The sequence below is a fragment of the Artemia franciscana genome, chromosome 13 (assembly GCF_032884065.1).
Source record: "Artemia franciscana chromosome 13, ASM3288406v1, whole genome shotgun sequence".
In the NCBI taxonomy this organism is placed as follows: Eukaryota; Metazoa; Arthropoda; class Branchiopoda; order Anostraca; family Artemiidae; genus Artemia; species Artemia franciscana.
The window spans coordinates 1239493-1262063 of record NC_088875.1 but is presented as its reverse complement, the minus strand read 5'-3'; the positions used below and the strand labels follow the sequence as shown (position 1 = coordinate 1262063).

Sequence of the window (22571 nt, the reverse complement as noted above, 5' to 3'; positions counted from 1 at the left end):
CCTTTTTAAGTGACCAAAAAAATTGGAGGGCACCTAGGCCACCTCCCACGCTAATTATTTTCCCAAAGTCAACGGATCAAAATTCTGAGATAGCCATTTTATTCAGCGTAGTCGAAAAACCTGATAACTATGTCTTTGGGGATGACTTTCTCCCCCCCAGTCCTCGTGGGAGGGGCAACAAGTTACAAACTTTGACCTGTGCTTACATATAGTAATGGTTATTGGGAAGTATACAGGCGTTTTCAGCAGGATTTTTTTGGTTGGGGGGACGGGTTGTGAAGAGTGGGATATGCTGGTGGAACTTTCCATCGAGAATTTGTCATGGGAGAAGAAATCTTCCATGAAGGGAGAGCAGGATTTACTAGCATTATTTAAAAAAAAATTAAAAAATAAATGTGAAAAGGCTTTTTCAGCTGGAAGTAAGGAACAGCAATAAAACTTAAAACAAACAGAAATTATTACCCATATAAGGGGCTCACCTCCTTATGATACCTAGCTCTTTACGCTAAAGTATTTTTAGTAATTTCAACTATTTATTCTACGGCTTTTGTGATTCAGGGGTCATTCTTAATGAATTGGGATAAAATTTAAGCTTTAGTGTAAAGAGCGAGCTACTGACGATGGGGTGAATCCCCTCATATATGTAATAAAAACATGAGAATACAAAAGTTCTTTACGTAAGCTAAATTATAAGTTACGTAAATCTTTTACCAATAAAAAGATTCGTAAAAAATTAAAAGTTCTAGTTGCCTTTTTAATTAACCAAAAAATCGGAGGGCAACTAGGCTTCGCCCTCGCTCTTTTTTTTTCTCAAAATCATTCGATCAAAATTATGAGAAAGCCATTTAGCCCCCCCAAAAAATATGCAAATTTCGTTTTGATTATTCCTCTGCAGAGAGCCAAAATCAAAACATGCATTGATTCAAAAACGTTCAGAAATTAAATAAAAAAAAAACGAGTTTTTTTAACTGAAAGTAAGGAGCGACATTAAAACTTAAAACGCACAGAAATTACTTCGTATATGAAAGAGGCTGCTTCCTCATCAACGCCCCGCTCTTTACGCTAAAGTTTTTTACTGTTTTAAAAAGAAGAATTGAGAGAAAGAGTCAAACTTTAGCGTAAAGAGCGGGGCGTTGATGGGGAAGCAGCCTCTTTCATATACGAAGTAATTTCTGTGCGTTTTAAGTTTTAATGTCGCTCCTTACTTTCAGTTAAAAAAAACTCGTTTTTTTTTTATTTTAACTATCTTGATTTCAATATAATAGAAATGCAACGTGACTTAGGGTTATCGGCGGAATTTGACCTTTAAATATTGCAGTCTCTCGTTCTTTATATCTTCATGCGCATGATAGACGGGTTTGTCAAACCTAATGATCGTTGAATGTATTTAGAAAGGAAAGAAGAAACTATCTACCAAAGATTTTACAGAATTTTAAAACAGAAAATATAATTATTCGTGACTGTTAAAATTTATTATTTGTCAAAGACCATCGTCGAAATTGCGATGTGTCCATGTCAATTGACGTAATTTTGTCGCTGGCCAAATAAAATATTAATCTTACCGTACAATAGCATTATTAGTTGTTCATAAAAAAATATATTTTTAAATCACATAAGCAGTAATTATTTTGTAAGTTGTACAAAGATGAATTTCCCTTTTCAATTATTGAAGTTAATGCATAAGCAATAGTGAATCTTGACTCGATAAACTGCTATGTTGTCTACCTCTTTCATGTAATTTGCCAATTTTTTTCCAGATTAACACTGAACTCAAAATTTATTTCAAAACATCTATTTTCTTTTAGGTCAAAAATGGAAAACGAGACGACGGCTCTTAACGCCCGCTTTTCATTTTACAATTCTCGAGAACTTCATTCCCATTTTCGTCAAATGTACAGAAAGATTTATAAAAGTCCTTGAAGGGAAGATGGTTGGCCAAAAATCTTTCGATATATATCCTTTGACTAGTTTGGCCTCGTTGGATGCTATTTGTGGTATCTTTTTTTCACTTTTATTCTATTGTAGTAGGGCTACTGTAGTGTCTTACTTTGTTCAGCTTAGTGGAGTATGGCGTCCGAAGGCATATAATCCAAGGGAAGGAAGGACACTTTAGGACAGGTGAGTGAATTCTTTAAGCAATTTGGACCCCTTTTGAAGGAATGATTGGCTCAAATTATTTTGGTGAATGGTTTGGTAAAAGTTAAGTGGAAGAAATGTTTTTAGTGGCGTAAATAGGAATAACATAAGATAAGAATTGCTGAGAAGAGGCGATAATGCATAAAAGAAGAAAAAAGATGTAAGTTTCCAACGAAGTAGCCTATTGTTAAACAGTACACACTATTTGATTTTAAAATGTATTTTCCTTAGTTGACAACAACCCCCACCACGATCTAACCCACTCCTCTCTCTGAAGGGAAGTCCTTGATACGGCCTTGATAGTGATCAATACTTAAGTTTCCTCCAATATCATCTTACCTGACTACACACAAGGTGGGTCCAGAGGCCATGCTTCTTCTTCGAGAGTCAGCGCTATTTCATGAAATAAAGATAATTGTCATTTTCCTGTCTATCAAACAATAAAAAGAGGTTAATTTTTACAACCATACGCTCTTCAGACGCTGTTATAAACGGTCATGTCAGTCTGACCTTTCAATCTCACAAATGTTAGCATTCATAGGAACATAGCTTGCCTTATCGGTCAAGGACCCCCAACCGGAAAGTTTTTGGTGACTCGACGCAATAACTTAGTTGGTTTGATTGCGACGCAAAGTCCCGCTATTTCATCATCTCACTATTCAAATTAGATAAATGGCAAGAATAAAGTTAATAAAATAATAAGATGAATGAAAGAAGATGAAAATACCGACAGGACAACTACCGAATTCTGGATCTGCCGAAATCTCATTCACATTCGGCAAATGCAGCGGTTTTGCCAAATTAATTTCTAAATCATGAAAGATGATGAAAAAAAAATCAATAAAATGAAATTAACAAGAACAGATAAAAATACCTGTAACGTCTAAATTATCTATCCCTAAATATCTCACGGAATATCTATCACTTTGTTGATTAAATAAAAAAGAAACTTTTTTTAACGGAAAGTAAGGAGCGACATTAAAACTTAAAACGAACAGAAATTACTCCGTATATGAAATGGATTGTCCCCTCCTCAACGCCCCGCTCTTTACGCTTAAGTTTAACTCTTTCTCTCAACTCTACTTTTTAAAACAGTAAAAACTTTAGCGTAAAGAGCGGGGCGTTGAGGAGGGAAACTACCCCTTTCATATATGAAGTAATTTCTGTTTGTTTTAATTTGTAATGTCGCTCCTTACTTTCAGTTAAAAAAACCTTTTTTTTTAATTTCTGAACGTTTTTGAATTAATGCATGTTTGATTTTGGCTCTCTGTACATTAATAATTAAAACCAAATTTTGAATTTTTTGGGGGGCTAAATGGCTTTCTCGTAGTATTGACCGGACAATTTTGAGAAAAAAGGAGCGGGGGAGGAGACCTAGTTGCCCTCTAATTTTTTGGTTACTTAAAAAGGCAACTAGACCTCTTAATATGTTACCAGCTTTTTTATTAATAAAAAATATAGACAACTTACGTAACGAGCGTCTATATTCGTATGTTTTTATTACATATATGCCCCCCCTCGTTAACACCTCACTCTTTACACTAAAGCTTAAATTTTGTCCCAATTCCTTAAGAATGACCCCTGAATCACAAAGGTCGTAGAATAAATAGTTGAAATTACAAAAAATATTTTAGCGTAAAGAGAGAAGTATTAGGAGGATGTGAACCCTATATGTGTAAGAATTTCTGTTCGTTTTAAGTTTTAAGGCTGCTCCTTACTTTCAGTTGAAAAAACTTTTTCATATTTTTTCATTGTTTTTTAAAATAATGGTAGAAAATCCTGCGCCCCCTTCGTGGAAATTCTCTTCGCCCATGACAAATTCCTCCAAGGAAAGATCCCCCACGTAACCCCTCCCATCAACTCCTCCTCCCTCAACAAAAAAAACTCCTGAAAACATCTGTACACTTCCCAATAACCATTACTATATGTAAACACTGGTCAAAGTTTGTAACTTGGAGCCCCTCCCACGGGGACTGTAGGGGAGTAAGTCGTCCCCAAAGACATAGTTATAAGGTTTTTCGACTAGGCTGAATAAAATGGCTATCTCAGAATTTTGATCAGACGACTTTGGGAAAAAATGAGCGTGGGAGGGGGCCTAGGTGCCCTCCAATTTTTCGATCCCTTAAAAAGGGCACTAGAATTTTTAATTTCCGTCATGATGAGCCCTCTCGCGACATTCTAGGACCACTGGGTTGATACGATCACCCCTGGGGAAAAAACAAAACAAAAAATAAACAAATAGACACGCATCCGTGATCTGTCCTCTGGCAAAAAATTACAAAATTCCACATTTTGTAGATAGGAGCTTGAAACTTCTACAGTTGAGTTCTCTCATTTGCTGAATCTAACATTGTGATTTTAGTTAAGATTCGATGACTTTTAGGGGTTGTTTTCCCTTATTTTCTAAAATAAGGCAAATTTTCGCAGGCTCGTAACTTTTGGTGGGTAAGACTAAACTTGATGAAACTTTTATATTTAAAATCAGCATTAAGATGCGATTCTTTTGATGTAGCTATTGGTATCAAAATCCCGTTTTTAGAGTTTCGGTTACTATTGAGCTAGGTCGGTCCTTACTACAGTTCGTTACCACGAACTGTTGGAAATAATGCTCAGTAATTACAATGGATAAGGAAACAACGGGTGATTCCATGAAAACTTCAGCATTCGATAGCAACTACTTGGTGAAAGTAACTGGTTGGGAAACGGCCGGCTAGTACAATATTAGGGGCCAATTTGACTATTGATTTTAAATGCAGAAGAACGAATTAATTACAGAAAATGAATATGTCAGGCTAATCCATATAATCCAATCCAAAATTGCGCCATCAAATCCGAACATTAAATCGTCCGTTTGTTCCACCTGACAGGAGGGCAACAGCTTGTACTAAATCGTTCACTGCTCATTAACAAGTGGTTAGACCTTCTATATAGCCTGTATAATCCCATTTATATTTGTGAGGTGATCTTAAATCATGATATTTTCCCTGTAATTTATAATTTTCCCTATAATTTTTAATGTTTTACGTAAAATACCTGTTGTTTCTTTTTTTTTAATTTTACTCTGCTCAAAAATGTCCTTCTCACTGAAACAAATTCATGCTTGTGTGGTCTTTAGCTCTGTCTAATACTAACTTGATACCATTTTATAATAACACTATCAATAAGGAAATCATTTTGGGATAGACTAGACGAGCGTTAAAGAAGGGGTACAAGAGCCCTCTCCCCCCTGAAGCAGAAATTGCCTCTAATGCTTTGCATCACACTTTTTTCCTTCTGGGCCTAAACGTAAAATGACAGAAGATGTGGGGGTAAAATAACAAATATATTCAAAAGCATTATTCAAAAGTGATTTCGAATTATGACGCTGGTACAATGAATGACTGGAAATCGTTATATGTTAGGGAACTCTGTGGTGTTCCGGGATTGTTGTATTAATGGTCTGGATGATTTCATCCAGAACAATCCTTTTTTGGAGCCAACATACCGATGTTTACTGAGCAAATTCGTTAGCAGCTAGGAATGCCTATCCAGGGTAGCAAAGCTGTTATCAGGAAAACGTATAATTCCTGTAGAAATCATTCTAAATATAAAGTCTCAGGAATCCTTTTTTGGCCTTGACTAGGGCTTTAAGCGGTATAGTTGATAAATACCACATTGTTATAAGGATACAATCAAAGAAATGTATGGTGTTAAGTCGATATTCTCAACTGTTAAGTCCGCTTATCTTAGGTATGGTGGAAAGAAGCCTCAGTAAACTGAAATTGGTCATGAAGGGTTTGCTTACAACAATGGACATTCATCTTTAAGATCGTCTCCGTAGCAATCTCTGGCAAGACTGACATTGGTGACGAGGCTTTTCAATAGCTACTATTTTTACTCACAGCTCACTGCAGCACCAAGCCGCCTGAGGTCAATAAAGCTGCACACGCTCCTATTCCACCTCAATCTTCTCAAACCCTCTCTCTTTACTCCATCCCATGAATTTTCAGTTTCTTTTAAATCGTTCGTTACAGCCTGTTCCCACCCCATTTAGGTTTTAACTGCTTTTCGTTTGGCCCCAGATGGATTGTCAAAACATAATTTCTGGCATACATGGTACACTACTACGAACATCATACCCCAGCACGAAGCCGCCGAGGCCAGCTCAGCTGCGCAAGCTGCTCGTCCATCGTAGTCTATTCAGAGCCTCCCTCTGTACGCCCTCCCAAGAAGTTCCAATTTTCTTGGAATGATTTTTAAAGACCGCTTCGATTCGTACGACCAATGCTCTAAATTTATTACTTCTCTTAAAAAAAAATCATATTCATAATTCCTTTTCTTCCATCCGTTAAATAGTTTGAAAATGATGTTTGTATCCTTCAACAATCACATTCATTTTGAATTTGACCGTCCCCTTGATCATAGACGTAAAATTTCAGTTTTGGTTTCGCTCGCCCCAGGTTTAAAAATCCTTTTCTTTCTTCCGTTAAATAGTTTGAAAATGATGTTTGTATCTTTCAACATTCATTTTGAATTTGACCGTCCCCTTGATCATAGACGTAGAATTTCAGTTTCGGTTTCGCTCGGCTCAGGTTGCAACTGGCAATATTTCGCAAGGTTTGAAAGTTAGAATATCTAGATTTCAATTTCAAATTTTAGTTGAAGGATTTTGACCCCAAAATATCCAAAATATGCCCAAAATATGAAATGTAAATATGCCCAAATGAAATGAAATTTAAATTAATTTTTTTACATGAAAACATGAAAATTATGGTAAAAAAAACCCACTAAAATGAATACAAATCCAGAATTTCTTAGTTAGAATGTAAAACTTTTTATAAAAATAATAAAATGTTCTTTTTTCTACTTGGAAAGTTTTATTATTATTATGTTTTTGTATAAAAACAGAATGTTTTTGAAATGTATGAAATGTAATATGCCCAAAATATAAAATATAAATATGCCCAAAATATGAAACCAAAATATCCCCGTTAATTGCGTAACTTCTTGAATATTTGGAATTACAAAGATAATCCTACTAGCCAGAGAGGGGAAAGATCCAAGGTCATTCTAAATGTTTAAAATAGAACCGACTGACGTTGATTACAAATTTAATCTCACTCAGATAATGCGGGTTTGAGTGTTGTTGCTGAGATAATTGATAGAACCCAACTGATAGCTACATGTACGCACGAATAGAAATAGAACAGCATGAATCTAAGGACTATTCTTCAGACCAATTGGGAATTGGGGCTTATTACCCCAAATCCTTCTGGTCCTTTTTCTCCCTTAAGCGTTGATTGAATTTACAACGTTCATTATTTCATATACGGTTGCAACAAATTAATTATGAAATTCAGCTAGCCTGCTGCACAACTTGTTTTATCACTGCGGTATTGTCAAGTAAAAAAAAAATGTAACAGTATAATTGAAAAATGAATTTTTCAATTCATGTGAAAAATAAAGAGTAAAGTTAAAACTTAAGATAGACTGTCACATAAAAAGTGGCTGTACTACCACTCTCCTCAATTCTCCTCGGCCTTTGAACAAAGTTTTCACAATGCTCCAAAAAGAATATTCAAACAGTTCGTGGTAACGAACTGTAGTAAGGGACGACCCGGCTCAATAGTAGCCAAAACTCTAAAAAACGGAATTTTGATACCAATACCTACATCAAAAGAATCGCATTTTAATGCTAATTCTAAATATATAAGTTTCACCAAGTTTAGTCTTACCCATCAAAAGTTACGAGCCTGAGAAAATTTGCCCTATTTTAGAAAATAAGGAGAAATATCCCCTAAAAGTCATAGAATCTTAACGAAAATCACACCTTCAGATTCAGCGTATCAGAGAACCCCATTGTACAAGTTCCAAGCTCTTATCTACAAAAATATAGAATTTTGTATTTTTTGCCAGAAGACAAATCACGGATGCGGTTTTTTTTCCCCAGGGGTGATCGTATCGACCCAATAGTCCTAGAATTTTGCGAGAGGGCTCATTCGAACGGAAATGAAAAGTTCTAGTGCCCTTTTTAAGTGACCAAAAAATTGGAGGGCACCTAGGCCCCCTCCCACGCTCATTTTTTCCCAAAGTCGTCGGATCAAAATTCTGAGATATCCATTTTATTCAAAATAGTCGAAAAATCTTATAACTATGTCTTTGAGGACGACATACTCCCCCACGGTCCCCGTGGGAGGGGCTGCTAGTTACAAACTTTGACCAGTGTTTGCATATAGTAATGGATATTGGGAAGTGTACAAATATTTTCAGGGGGATTTTTTGGTTTGGAAGAGGGGTTGGGAAGAGGGGGTTATGTGGGGGAAACTTTCCACGGAGGAATTTGTCATGGGGGAAGAAGATTTCCATGAAGGGGGCGCAGCATTTTCTATCATTATTTAAAAAACAATGAAAAAATAAATATGATAAAGATTTTTCAACTGAAGGTAAGGAGTAGCATTAAAGCTTAAAACGAACATAATATATTACGCATATAAGGGGTTCACCTCGTTCTATTACCTCTCTCTTTACGCTAAAGTATTTTCAGTAATTTCAACTATTTATTCCACGGCCTTTGTGATTCAGGGTAAAAATTTAAGCTTTACTGTAAAGAGCGAGGTATTGACGAGTGGGCGAACCCTCTCATATACGTCATAAAAACATACGAATATAGAAGTTTGTTATGTAAGCTAATTCGTAAGTTACGTATATCTTTTACTAATGAAAACATTCTTAAAAAATTAAAAGTTCTAGTTGCCTTTTTAAGTACCCAAAAAATTGGAAGGCAACTGGGCCTCCTCCCCCTCTTTTTTTCTCAAAATCATTCGATCAAAACTATGAGTAAGCCATTTAGCCAAATATATATATATGCAAATTTTGCTTTAATTATTCATCTGCGGAGAGCCGAAATCAAAACAAGGATTAACTAAAAAACGTTAAGAAATTAAATAAAAAAAAAAAACAAGTTTTTTTAACTGAAAGTAAGGAGCGACATTAAAACTTAAAACGAGCAGAAATTGCCCCCTATATGAAAGGGGCTGTTCCCTCTTCAACAACCTGCTCTTTACGCTAAAGTTTTTAGTGTTTTAAAAAGTAGAGTTGAGAGAAAGAGTCAAACTTTAGCGTAAAAAGTGGGGCGTTGAGGGAACAGCCCCTTTCATATACGGGGTAATTTCTGCTCGATTTAAGTTTTAATGTCGCTCCTTACTTTCAGTTAAAAAAAACTTATTTTTTAAATTTAATTTTATTAAGAGTACCCTATTGGTTTGTCAAATAAATATTTTCTTTTTCAAGTTATTAAATAATAAAAAAGCAAGTTTTTTCAACTGAAAGTAAGGAGCAACATTGAAACTTAAAACGAACACAAATTATTCCGTATACGAGGGGTGTTGTCTCCTCCTTAATACCTCGCTCTTGACGCTAAATTTTTTTAGTACTTCTAAAAAGCTTCTTATTCTAAAAACGGCCCCTTTGTTTCAGGAATAGTTCTTAAAGAATGAGGACAAAGGTCAAACTCCCTTCGTGGAAAATTTATCGTGGAAAATTCTCCCGGAAAATTTCCTCCCCGCGGAAAACTCTCCCTTTAGAAAACCCTCTCGCCTCCTAAAAAATTATTCGTATATTTCCCAATAACAAATACTATATGTGGACAATGGATAAATTAAGTAACTTACTGTCCTTTCTCCAGGGACTATGGGGGGGGTCATGTTGTCCTCAAAGGCATAGTTATTCAACCTTTTAACTATCCTGAGTCAGATGGCTATTACAAAATATTAGTCGGATAACTTTGGAGGAAAAGGGGTATGGGAAAGGGGTTAGTTGCCCTCCAGTCTTTTTGGTCCACTTAAAAAAGGGCATTAGAGCTTCTGATTTTCGATCAAATGAGCCCTTTTCCGATTTTGTTGGATCACTGGTTCAATACAATCAAATCTGGGAAAAACATTCAAACGAATAAAAACAAATAGATATGCATCCGTGATCTTTCTTCTGACAAAAAAATCAAAATTCCACAGTTCTTGTATATAGGAGCCTGAAGCCTTTACTCTAGGCGTTCTCTAATATGCTGAATCTGATTGTGTGGTTTTCATTAAGATTGCTTGGAGTTTTGTTGGTTTTCGACTTTTTCGACCGTTGGGCAAATTTTTTTCGGGCTCGTAACTTTTGATGAGTAGCATTGAACCTAAATCTTATATATTTGGAATTAGTATAAAGTTTCAATTCTAATAATGCCGCTATTTCGAAGCACGTGATCATAGGAGAACCTGGCACGTCATTTGTATTAGGTAGGACGTGGAATATTTTGGATAGAAATAAATGAGTTTGATTCCATAAGAACCGAATTGGAATCTATAAAAAACAAATTGGACGAACATATGAATAGGCCAAAAAAACATGATCTTTACCGATATGATTAAAATCAGTAATCAATACTAATACATCTTGTATTTTTTTGTGGCATATGGTATCTTTTTGAATTAAATACCCCCCCCTAAAGATTCACTGATGATCATTGAATAGAACCGCTTGTCAGTTATCTAGTCACGATTCAGTCTAAATTTGGAGGGGGTTGGGAGAGAATCAATAAGGGAAAAGTTATTCAAAGAGTTAGCAACATCTTCTTCACATTTTTTGGAAGGATAACTTCCGTTCCCCTTCAGTCTCCTTTTATATTTTTCACTGGTGTTGGTTAAATCATTGATTTTGTTAACAATTTAAACTTATTTAAGTTAAAAATCGAATGAACAAAAACATAATAATAATAAAACTTTCCAAGTAGAAAAAAGAACATTTTATTATTTTTATAAAAAGTTTTACATTCTAACTAAGAAAATCTAGATTTGAATATATTTTAGTGGGTTTTTTTTTACCATAATTTTCATGTTTTCATGTAAAATAATGAATTTTTTTGAATTTTTTCAAATTAATGGAACAATACTCCGTTGTAGGTTGTGCTACCTAAGTAAAGAGTAACATGGGCAAAATCTATTATTATTATTATTTTGTTGTTGTTGTTGTTTTTTCTGATCACGGCACCTCGTACAGAAGGAGTTGTCTTAGAAACTTCGAAAGGGGCTCATTCGGAAATGAAATCCGAAACGAACAGAAATTAAAATAAATAACCAAGTCAAACTCAAACCGTGCAAAAATTAACATGAGTAGGGTTGATAACCTTCATTCCTTCTCAAGACCAGAACATAATTAGCACTACACTGAAAATAAAATACAATTTAAATGTTTTCCCTTTTTTGACTTTAATAAATAAAAAATTGTTAAAACTTGGAGGAATAAATATCAATATATCTGTATTAAATTGACAATCCATGGTATTTTTTTTTCCAGTGAAGTGCAAATTATGTTCTGGTCTTGAGAAGGCATGAGGGCTGTCAGCCCTTGTCATGTTAATTTTTACTCATTTTGAGTTTGACTTGGTTATTTATTATTATTTCTGTTCATTTGGGGTTTCATTTATTTATTGGTCGTGATTTGGGGTAGTTTTATCCTTGGAAGATTATTTGACTTTATTTCTGCTCATTTTTGGTTTAATAGAGTTCTTTATTTTTCTTTGAGAAACTTATTTTTTGAAAAACGTTTTTTTAATTAATTTAAAAATAAACTGATAAATCATGTACACACATTTCTATAGATTTTCAATATTTAAAGTAAATTAGGAGTTTCTGATAGAAAATTATAATCGCAAGGAAAATCAATAAAAATATAAAGTTGAAAACATAATAACGTGAAAGAAACGACTATCTTATCCTCTTTTTTTGCCAGGGGTGATCATATTAAACCAACGGCTTCAGCATCAGGATGCCAGATACAAAGTTTGAACTTAGGGTTTGGCATTTTTCTGGCAATAGGGGGGGTGGTCGCAGGGTTGCCAACTGCCGATGTCAAAAAAGAGTGCAAATTAAAGCCAAAAAAGTGTGCAAATCGCCAAAAACAGAGTGCAAGTCAAAAAGTTTGCGCGCGCACGCTATTTACCAATAATTATCAATTATTCTACAATCAATAGACACTGTACCTTTTAATTTTTCAAATGTATATAAAATAAAATTTGGAGAACTCCCTACTTAAATCAACCTCTATATAATGGGTTAGAAAATGATTTTAATTCTTTTTTTTAAGCTTAAAAGGTAAAGCTCTGCTTGAAAGTTGCTGGTGTTTATTTTGATTGCCTTGATCATTAATCGAAGTATAGTTGACTTCATCAAATGTTTAGATAAAGTTTTGTCTCCATTTTATCCAAATGTTTTGAAAGTAATATAAGAGGTCTAATTAAGTAATCGTGAACTATAGCTAACTTCACTGAAGTCAAGTTAAGTACCGTACCCAAGCAGCGAAAAAAAAATGGTGAAATCATTCTTAGTCACACAAAATCATTCTTCTTCTTCTTCTTCTACGGGATTTTCTCCTTCTTTCCTTTGCTTGTAAATTTATGTCTAGTTTTTACGTGAACTGAGTAGTTTTCTGGGACATTCCCAGAAGCTGCATAGCTGCTTGTTCGGCGAATGTTCTGGTTTGCTTTGAGTACACCAAGTTTGAGTACATTAATGAATATGAATAAATGCGAATGAGACAAGAGTTCTACGAAATGGCTATTTTAGATGTGAATCAAACAGTTCGTGGTAACGAACTGTAGTAAGGAGTGACCCGGCTCAATAGTCAACGAAACTCTAAAAAACGGAATTTTGATGCTAAAAGATACATCAAAAGAATCGAATTTTCACGCTGATTCTAAATATATAGTTTCAATTAATTTAGTTTTTGTCATCAAAAGTTACGAGCCTGAGAAAATTTGCCTTATTTTGGAAAATAGGGGGAAACATCCCCTAACCACCATCGCATTCGGCGTATCTACACCATCGCATTCGGCGTATCAGAGAACCCCATAGCAAAAATTTCAAGCTCCTATCTAAAATAATGTGGAATTTCATATTTTTTGCCAGAGGACAAAAAACGGGTGTGTGCTTATTTGTTTTTTTTTTTCCCCAGGGGTCATCGTATCGACCAAGTGGTCCTAGAGTGTCGCAAGAGGGCTCAATCTTACGGAAATGAAAAGTTCTAGTGCCCTCTTTAAGTGATCAAAAAAATTGGAGGGCTCCTAGGCCCCCCCCCACAATCCCTGGGAGAGGGGCTGCAAGTTACAAACTTTGACCAGTGTTTACATATAGTAATGGTTATTGGGAAGTGTACAGACATTTTCAGGGGGATTTTTTTGGTTTGGGGGTGGGTTTGATGGGAGGGGGCTATGTGGGAGGATCTTTCCTTGGAGGAATATGTCATGGGGGAAGAAAAATTCAATGAAAAGGGCTTAGGATTTTCTAGCATTACCATAAAAAAACAATGAAAAAATAAACATGAAAACGTTTTTTCAATTGAAAGTAAGGAATAGCATTGAAATTTAAAACGAACAGAGATTATTACGCATATGAGGGGTTCTAAAAATACTTTAGCATAAAGAGCGAGGTATTTAGGACGAGATAAATACCTCGCTCTTTATGCTAAAGTATTTTTAGTAATTTCAACTATTTATTCTACGGCCTTTTTGATTCAGGGGTCATTTATAAAGAATTGGGACAAAACAACCCAGAAAGACCTTTTTCTCTGATTAAATAAAAAAAACTAGTTTTTTTAACTGAAAGTTGAAACTTAAAACGAACAGAAATTACTTCGTATATGAAATGGGTTGTCCCCTCCGCAATCCCTCGCTCTTTACGCTAAAGTTTGACTCTTTGCCACAATTCTACTTTTTAAAACAATTAAAAGCTTTAACGTAAAGAGCGAGGGATTGCGGAGGGGACAACCCATTTCATATACGAAGTAATTTCTGTTCGTTTTAAGTTTTAATGTCGCTCCTTACTTTCAGTTAAAAAAACTAGTTTTTTTTATTTAATCAGAGAAAAAGGTCTTTCTGGGTTGTTTATCCCAACAACACAGAAGTGCAAATTTAAATTTTCTACTATAGAAAAATCATATCAATAGCAAAAATGTTCAATGATACATGTGGCATAACATTTTATTTTGATGCATTTGAGGAGAAGTCGGAGCCCCTCAATAACTACACAGAATTTCGTAAACAATAATAAAGTTAATAAACCAAATCTTGTATTACATTTTCAAAGAATAGTTCCCAGCGCATAAACAACAACAAATCACAATTTACTCCCAGCTCTTTTTACAGTTATAAGGGTTGTAGTTGTAAGCTACTACATGTTTTACAACTACAAGCATATGCTACCTCAAAGGATTAAAAAAAAAGAAAAAAAAAAGAAAAACAACAACAACAAAAAAGAACTAGGAGGATACGACAATCTAAGGAACACAACTCCTCAAGTGTGCAAATATGAGGATATACAGGCAGAAGGTCAACCTTGTAATAAGAAACGTACGTAGAAATTGACTTGTCATGTCTTGACCGTCACTTGTCTTGACCGTCATGTAAAACTAGACCGATAAGGGCAGCTGAAGTAAAGGGCATTGGAAAATTGTCTGAAATAGTGAAAAACCAAAATAATGAAGAAAGAAAAATGGGGTTAAAAGATAAGTAACAGCGAAATCAAAATGTGCCAAAATTGAAAATGGTAGTTATGATTATTAGGTTTGGTATTTTGACCATGATAAAGGTCATCAATGCTTTCCATGGCTTTGTTAAAAAAATTAAGTTTCTGCGTTATGTATTTCATAATGACAAAGGAGAAACCGGGGAAAAAGTTGACGTTCAACAATTTCAAACAGTTTGTGGTAACGAACTGTAGTAAGGAGCGACCCGGCTCAATAGTAACCGAAACTCTACATAACTGAATTTTTTACCAACAGTTACATCAAAAGAATTGTATTTTTATGCTAATTTTAAATATATAAGCTTCATCAAGCTTAGTCTTACCCGTCAAAAGTTACGACCCTGAGAAAATTTTGCCTTATTCTAAAAAATGGGAACAAACACCCTCTAAAAGTAATAGAATCTTGACGAAAATTGCACCATCAGATTCAGCGTATCAGAGAACCCTACTGTAGAAGTTTCAAGCTCCTATCTACAAAAAGTGGTATTTTGTATTTTTTGCCAGAAGACTGATCACGGATGCGTTTTTATCTGTTTTTTTTTTCCAGAGGTGATCGTATCGACCCAGCGGTCCTAGAATATCGCGAAACGGCTCAATCTAATAGAAATTAAAATTTTTAGTGCCCTTTTTAAGTGACTAAAAATTAGAGGAAACCTAGGTCCCCTCCCACGCTCTTTTTTTCCCAAAGTCGCCGGATCAAAATTTTGAGATAGCCTTTTTATTCAGCATAGTCGAAAAATCTAAGAACATTGTCTTTGGGGACAACCTAATCCCCCAGAGTCTGCAGGGGAGGGGATGCAAGTTACAAACTTTGACCATTGTTTTCTTATGGTAATGTTATTGGGAAGTGTGCAGACGTTTTCAGGGGGACTTTTTCACGTTGGGGGGGATTACGTGGGAGGATCTTTCCATGGCGGAACATATAATGAGGAATGAAATTTTCCATGAAGGGGGTGCTGGGTTTTCTAGCATTGTTAAAAAAACAATGAGAAAATACATAAAAAAAGGTTTTCTCAACTCGAAGTAAGGAGCTGCATTAAAATTTAACACGAACAGAAATTATTACATATATAAGGGCGTTCGTCTCCTCCTGAATGCCTCGCTCTTTACGCTAAAGTTATTTTATTAATTTCAACTATTTATTCTACGGCCTTTGTGATTCAGGGGTTATTCTTAAAGAATTGGGACAAAACCCAAGCTTTAGTGTAAAGAGCGAGATATTGATGAGGGGGTAAACCCCCTCATATGCGTAATAAAAATATACAAATATAGAAGTTCGTTACGTAAGTTTACTCGTAAGTTACGCATATTTATTACTAATAAAAACGTTCGTAAAAAAGAGGTTATAGTTGCATTTTAAGTAACGAAAAATTGGAGGGTTACTAGGCCTCCTCCCCCACCTTTTTTTTATCTAAATCCTTCAATCAAAGCTATTAAAAAGCCATTTAGCCAACAAAATAATAATATGCATATTTCGTTTTAATTATTCATGTGCGGTGAGTCAAAATCGAAACATACATTAATTCAAAAACGTTCAGAAATTAAATAAAAAAAAAGATTTTCAACTGAACTAAGGAGCGACATTGAAACTTAAAACGAACTAAAATTATTCCGGATATGAATGGGGCTGTCCCCTCCTCAACGTCCCGCTCTTTACGCTAAAGTTTTATATTGTTTTAAAAAGTAAAACTGTGACAAAGAGTCAGACTTTAGCGTAAAGAGCGGGAAGTTGAGGAGGGGACAGCCCCTTTCGTATACGGAATAATTTCTGTTCGTTTTAAGTTTTAATGTCGCTCCTTACTTTCAGTTAAAAAAAACTCGTTTTTCTTTATTTATAAAAGCTCCAAGCAATGAAATCAAACAGTTCGTGGTAACGAACTGTAGTAAGGAGCGACCCGGCTCAATAGTAAACGAAACTCAAAAAATGGAATTTTTATGCTAAAAGATACATCAAAAGAATCGAATTTTCATGCTGCTTTTAAATATATAAGTTTCATCAAATTTAATGTTTGTCATCAAAAGTTACGAGCCTGACAAAATTTGCCTTATTTTGGAAAATAGGGAGAAACCCCCTCTAAAAGTCAAAGAATCTTAACGAAAATCACACCGTCGCATTCAGAGTATCAAAGAACCCTATAGCAAAAATTTCAAGCTCATATCTACAAAAATGTGGAATTTCGTATTTTTTGCCAGAAGACAGATCACTGGTGCGTGTTCATTTATTTTTTTTTCCAGGGGTCATCGTATCGACCATTTGGTCCTAGAATGTCGCAAGATGGCTCATTCTAACGGAAATGAAAAGTTCTAGTGCCCTTTTTAAGTGACCAAAAAAATTGAAGGGCACCTAGGCCCCCTCCTACGCTCATTTTTTCCCCAAAGTCAACGGATCAAAATTTTGATATAGCCATTTTGTTCCGCATAGTTGAAAACCATAAAACTATGTCTTTGGGGATGACTTACTCCCCCACAGTCCTTGGGGGAGGGGCTACAAGTTACAAACTTTGACCATTGTTTACGTACAGAAATGGTTATTGGGAAGTGTACATACGTTTTCAGGGGGATTTTTTTGGTTTTGGGGGTGGGGTTGAAAGGAGGAGGCTATGTGGGAGGATCTTTACTTGCAGAAATATGTCATTGGGGAAGAGTAAATCAATGAAAAGGGCGCAGGATTTTCTAGCATTACTATAAAAAAAAAAAAACAATGAAAAAATAAACATGAAACGTTTTTCAATTGAAAGTAAGGAGTAACATTAAAACTTAAAATGAACAGATATTATTACGCATATGAGGGGTTCTAAAAATGCTTTAGAATAAAGAGCGGGGTATATAGGAGGAGATAAATATCTCGCTCTTTATGCTAAAGTCTTTTTAGTAATTTCAACTATTTATTCTATGGCCTTTCTGATTCAGGGCTCATTCTTAAAGAATTGGGACAAAAGTTAAGATTTAGTTTAAAGAGCGAGGTATTGACGAGGGGACAAACCCCCTCATATACATAATAAAAATATAAGAATATAAAAGTTTGTTACGCAAGTTAATTCTTAAGTTACGTATATTTTTTACTAACAAAACGTTCGTTAAAAATTAAAAGTTCTAGTTGCCTTTTTAAGTAGCTGAAAAATTGGAGGGCAACTAGGCCTCCTTCCCCACCTCTTATTTCTCAAAATCATCTGATCAAAACTAAGAGAAAGTCATTTCGCCAAAAAAAAGAATTAATATGCAAATTTCATTTTAATAATTTATGTGCGGAGAGCCAAAATCAAACATGTATTAATTCAAAAACTTTCAGAAATTAAATAAATAAACTAGTTTTTTTAACTGAAAGTAAGGAGCGACATTGAAACTTAAAACGAACAGAAATTACTCCGTATGTGAAATGAGTTGTCCCCTCCGCAATCCCTCGGTCTTTACGCTAAAGTTTGACTCTTTGCCACAATTCTACTATTGAAAACAATTAAAAACTTTAGCGTAAAGAGCGGGGGATTGCGGAGGGGACAACTCATTTCATATACGGAGTAATTTCTGTTCGTTTTAAGTTTCAATGTCGCTCCTTACTTTCAGTTAAAAAAAAACTAGTTTTTTTTATTTAATAGCTATCAATAACGACATTAAAGTTTATAAGGACGTTAGCCAATAACCTAATACTACATCAGCCTCTGTTAAAAAACAAAGGTTCGGTGTTATGTTTTTCATAATGACAAAAGACAAGCCAATACAAAAGTTAAAGGTCCAATATAAAATCGTAATTTTACAAAGGCTCTAATTCTAATTTAAGATCATTTAAAATGTTTAATGGGTTGATTGATGAAGATTAGGAACGGATAAATGTGATAAGAAAACTGGTGAAAGTGAGAATCGCAACAGCTAAAGAAAATGGCACGGAACAAAACGACAGTGAGAATCACATTGAAATGTAAACGAATTTTGAAGAGATTAAAAGTAAACTTAAATATGGGATTATAATGATATTAAATAAAAAAATAGTTTTTTTTAACTGAAAGTAAGGAGCGACATTAAAACTTAAAACGAACAGAAATTACTCCGTATATGAAACGGATTGTCCCCTCCGGAATCCCTCGCTCTTTACGCTAAAGTTTTTAATTGTTTTAAAAAGTAGAATTGTGGCAAAGAGTCAAACTTTAGCGTAAAGAGCGAGGGATTGCGGAGGGGACAATCCATTTCATATATGGAGTAATTTCTGTTCGTTTTAAGTTTTAATGTGGCTCCTTACTTTCAGTTAAAAAACTAGTTTTTTTATTTAATTTCTGAACGTTTTTGAATTAATGCATGTTTGATTTTGGCTCTCCGTACATAATTTGTTAAAATTAAATTTGCATATTAATTCTTTTTTTGGCCAAATGGCTTTCTCTTAGTTTTGATCAGACAATTTTAAGAAATAAGGGGTGGGGAAGGAGGCCTAGTTGCCCTTCAATTTTTCAGTTACTTAAAAAGGCAACTAGAACTTTTAATTTTTAACGAACGTTTTTATTAGTAAAAAATATACGTAACTTAAGAATTAACTTACGTGACAAACTTTTATGTTCTTATATTTTTATTATGTATACGAGGGGGTTTGTACCCTCGTTAATACCTCGCTCTTTACACTAAATCGTAAGTTTTGTCCCAATTCTTTAAGAATAACCCCTGAATCAGAAAGGCCGTAGAATAAATAGTTGAAATTACTAAAAATACTTTAGCATAAAGAGCGAAGTATTTATCTCCTCCTAAATACCTCGCTCTTTATGCTAAAGTATTTTTAGAACCCCTCATAAGCGTAATAATCTCTGTTCGTTTTAAGTTTTAATGCTACTCCTTACTTTCAATTGGAAAAACTTTTTCATGTTTATATTTTCATTGTTTTTTTTTAATAGTAATGCTAGAAAATCCTGCGCCCTTTTCATTGAATTTCTCTTCCCCCATGAAATATTCCTCCAAAGAAAGATACTCCCACACAGCCCCCTCCCCTCAGCCCCACACCCAAACCAAAAAAAAATCCCCCTGAAAATGTCAGTACACTTCCCAATAACCATTACTGTATGTAAACATTGGTCAAAGTTTGTAGCTTGCACCCCTCCCCCAGGGACTGTGGGGGAGTAAGATCCCCAAAGACATAGTTACTGCGGTTTTCGACTATGCGGAACAAAATGGCTATCTCAAAATTTTGATATGTTGACTTTGGGAAAAAATGAGCGTGGGAGGGGGCCTAGGTGCCCTCCAATTTTTTTGGTCACTTAAAAAGGGCACTAGAACTTTTCATTTCTGTTAGAATGAGCCCTCTTGAAACACTCTAGGACCACTTGGTCGATACGATGACCCCTGGGAAAAAGAAAAAAAAAACACGCACCCCTGATCTGTCTTCTGGCAAAAAATACGAAAATCCACATTTTTGTAGATTAGACCTTGAAAATTTTTTCTATTCTCTGATACGCTGAATGCGATGGTGTGATTTTCGTTAAGATCCTATGACTTTTAGGGGGTGTTTCCCCCTATTTTCCAAAATAAGAAAAATTTTCTCAAGTTCGTAACTTTTGATGACAAAGACTAAATTTGATGAAACTTATATATTTAAAATCAGCATAAAAATCCGATTCTTTTGATGTATCTTTTAGCATCGAAATTTCGTTTTTTAGAGTTTTGTTTACTATTTAGCCGGGTCGCTCCTTACTACAGTTCGTTACCACGAACTGTTTGATTAAAAGTAAACTTAAAATCGGGTACGGGAAAATTGTCCCGAATCGAGGCAGATTTTACGAAAAGCTTTGTCCAGACTTTATTGTACATATTGCGGTCACTCTATAATGTTTCTGTCCGGTTTAAGCCCATTTTTTAAAATCAAGATTAAAAATATATAAGAGCTCTGTATTTTCGTTACTGCAAATGTTTATTGTATCTACCGCGTTCCTATAGAAATTGGAAGTTTATTAAAAAGTTTTGTACCACTGATATTATTTTGGTTTATAGAAAACTATATGCTAGATTAGGTGCTGATATCTGTCAACGCTTGGGTCCTTATCACCCTTTGATTAGATTGTATTGTCTGTTTTATTTTGTTTTTCTTTCCTTTTGTGTTTTTACCCCGCTTACATCGTTAAAACAACCAGGCAATAAATACATTATTATTATTATTTCAAACAATTATTTGTAAGCTGCATTCGACTGAGATGGTTTGTTTAAGGTACTAAACATTAAGTACAGTGTTATATAGTACACCAAAGATACCAGCTATAAGAAAAGCTGGCGCATTTTTTTAGGGGAGGGATTGCCATAAGTTTCAAAAAGTATATTTTAGGCCCAATTTTCTAAAGTTCCCGAAAGGGATCCTTAAGATCAATATTAGAGATGGAATCTACTCCCTAATCTACCTCTGTTTTGTGAAATACATATTGACTAAGTGCGTGATGGTGCTATCCAGTGGCCACTTGCTTCCCTCATATTGCGTAAATTTGGCAATTTAGAATAAAAGATAGTTACTATGGTGACCAGGACCTGACTGGGAGGAGTAGGGATATCCCCCCAGAAAACAATGCTAAGTTTCTGAATGACCTTATTTAATTTGTTTTCCTTTGAATAATAAAAAGCACAGTTCAAATCATTTGAAATGCAATCGGTAAACAAAGCAATTACTATTAACATCTTGAACCATTTTTTTTTTATTCTAAAGTGCCTCCAGGAAAACACTTTTAAAACCATATAAAGAATAAATGGGGTGGGAGGGAGAAGGTGTCCCCTTCTCGAGTATCAGATAGGTTAATTTCTTATCGTTTCATGTTTTTATCTTACTATTAGTTGACAAGTACCTCCCCCTCTTATTCTTCTAGCTACATCCATGAATAGAGTGCTATAATTATTTAATAAATTATTATTATAATTATTATTTATAATTATTATTTATAATTGCTATAATTATTTAATAAATTATGAGCACTTATTTCTGTTTTAGAGTGTGCAATGGGCGTTGAGGTGGATGCACAGGGTTCAGAAGAGTCAGAATATGTTAAAGCAGTCAAAAGGTTTGTATCTTTTAAGTTTTTCTGTATAAATAACAAAATTGAATCAAATGACTGATTTCTGAGTAGTAACTACACCTTAGATAATTTCTTAAACCACATTGGCCTGTCATATCATAAAGAAACAAAACGATCAAAAATGGCGTCAAACAAAAATACTGCAGAAAACACAGAAAGCGAGCACTACAGAGAAGCTGTTGAAATTTATAAATACCAACATTTAGGTCTAGCTCTGAACAGTGATTCAGGTGATTTGAGAATAAATGAGTCATATTTCGGTTTTCTCAAAACAGAAGCTGATACTTTAGTAATCTCTGAAATAAACCTTGAACTACCTTACCCAATCACATAATCCAAACACATCATCAACCCCTTAGATCTCAAAGGGTATCCGCAAGAAACGCAATGATTAAAATCAGAAATCACGTGACCTAGTTCTCCAATTATTTAATTGCTTATTCGTTTGTTTGAGGGAATGCATTTTTTCTTTTATTTTCTCAGTTATTTGTTAGTATCCGCCGATGGCAGTTCACATTTTTTTAGACTTTGTGCAAATCGCAGATATTGGCGAATACCTCACTTTATTGTTGTTAGGTATTTGATTTTAATTCTTATAATTTTTTGTCTTTTATTGAATTTTATTTATCTTAAATTTTTTGTTGTTTATTTTTTCATTGGTTTTTAACTGGTTTTATTGTACTTTCCGTGTTTTTTTTTTTCGTCAGCATTTTCCTTGTTTATATTATTTTGTTCGCGCTGAAGAAGAGAGGCGGTTGCTCTCTCGAAATATTCGCTTTCTGTGTTTTCTGCAGTATTTTCGTTTGGCCTTTAAAAATTCCACTTTTGATCGTTTTCTTTCTTTATGTAACTACACCTTGGAAAAACATTG

At 34.5% G+C, this 22571-nt stretch overlaps 2 protein-coding genes across 6 annotated transcripts in view; one reads left to right on the top strand and one right to left on the bottom strand.

Annotated features, from left to right (window-relative positions):
- Positions 1–22571, top strand: part of LOC136034363 (cytochrome P450 4C1-like) — a 171561-nt gene that overhangs the window by 124008 nt on the left and 24982 nt on the right. For all 5 annotated transcript variants that reach the window (XM_065715504.1, XM_065715501.1, XM_065715502.1 and 2 more), the window contains 2 exons: positions 1806–1994; positions 21616–21685. In XM_065715504.1, the coding sequence (XP_065571576.1) occupies positions 1806–1994; positions 21616–21685 (259 nt within the window). The remainder of the gene's footprint in view (positions 1–1805; positions 1995–21615; positions 21686–22571) is intronic.
- Positions 1–22571, bottom strand: part of LOC136034364 (cytochrome P450 4C1-like) — a 290741-nt gene that overhangs the window by 255631 nt on the left and 12539 nt on the right. The gene's annotated exons all lie outside the window — the stretch shown is intronic.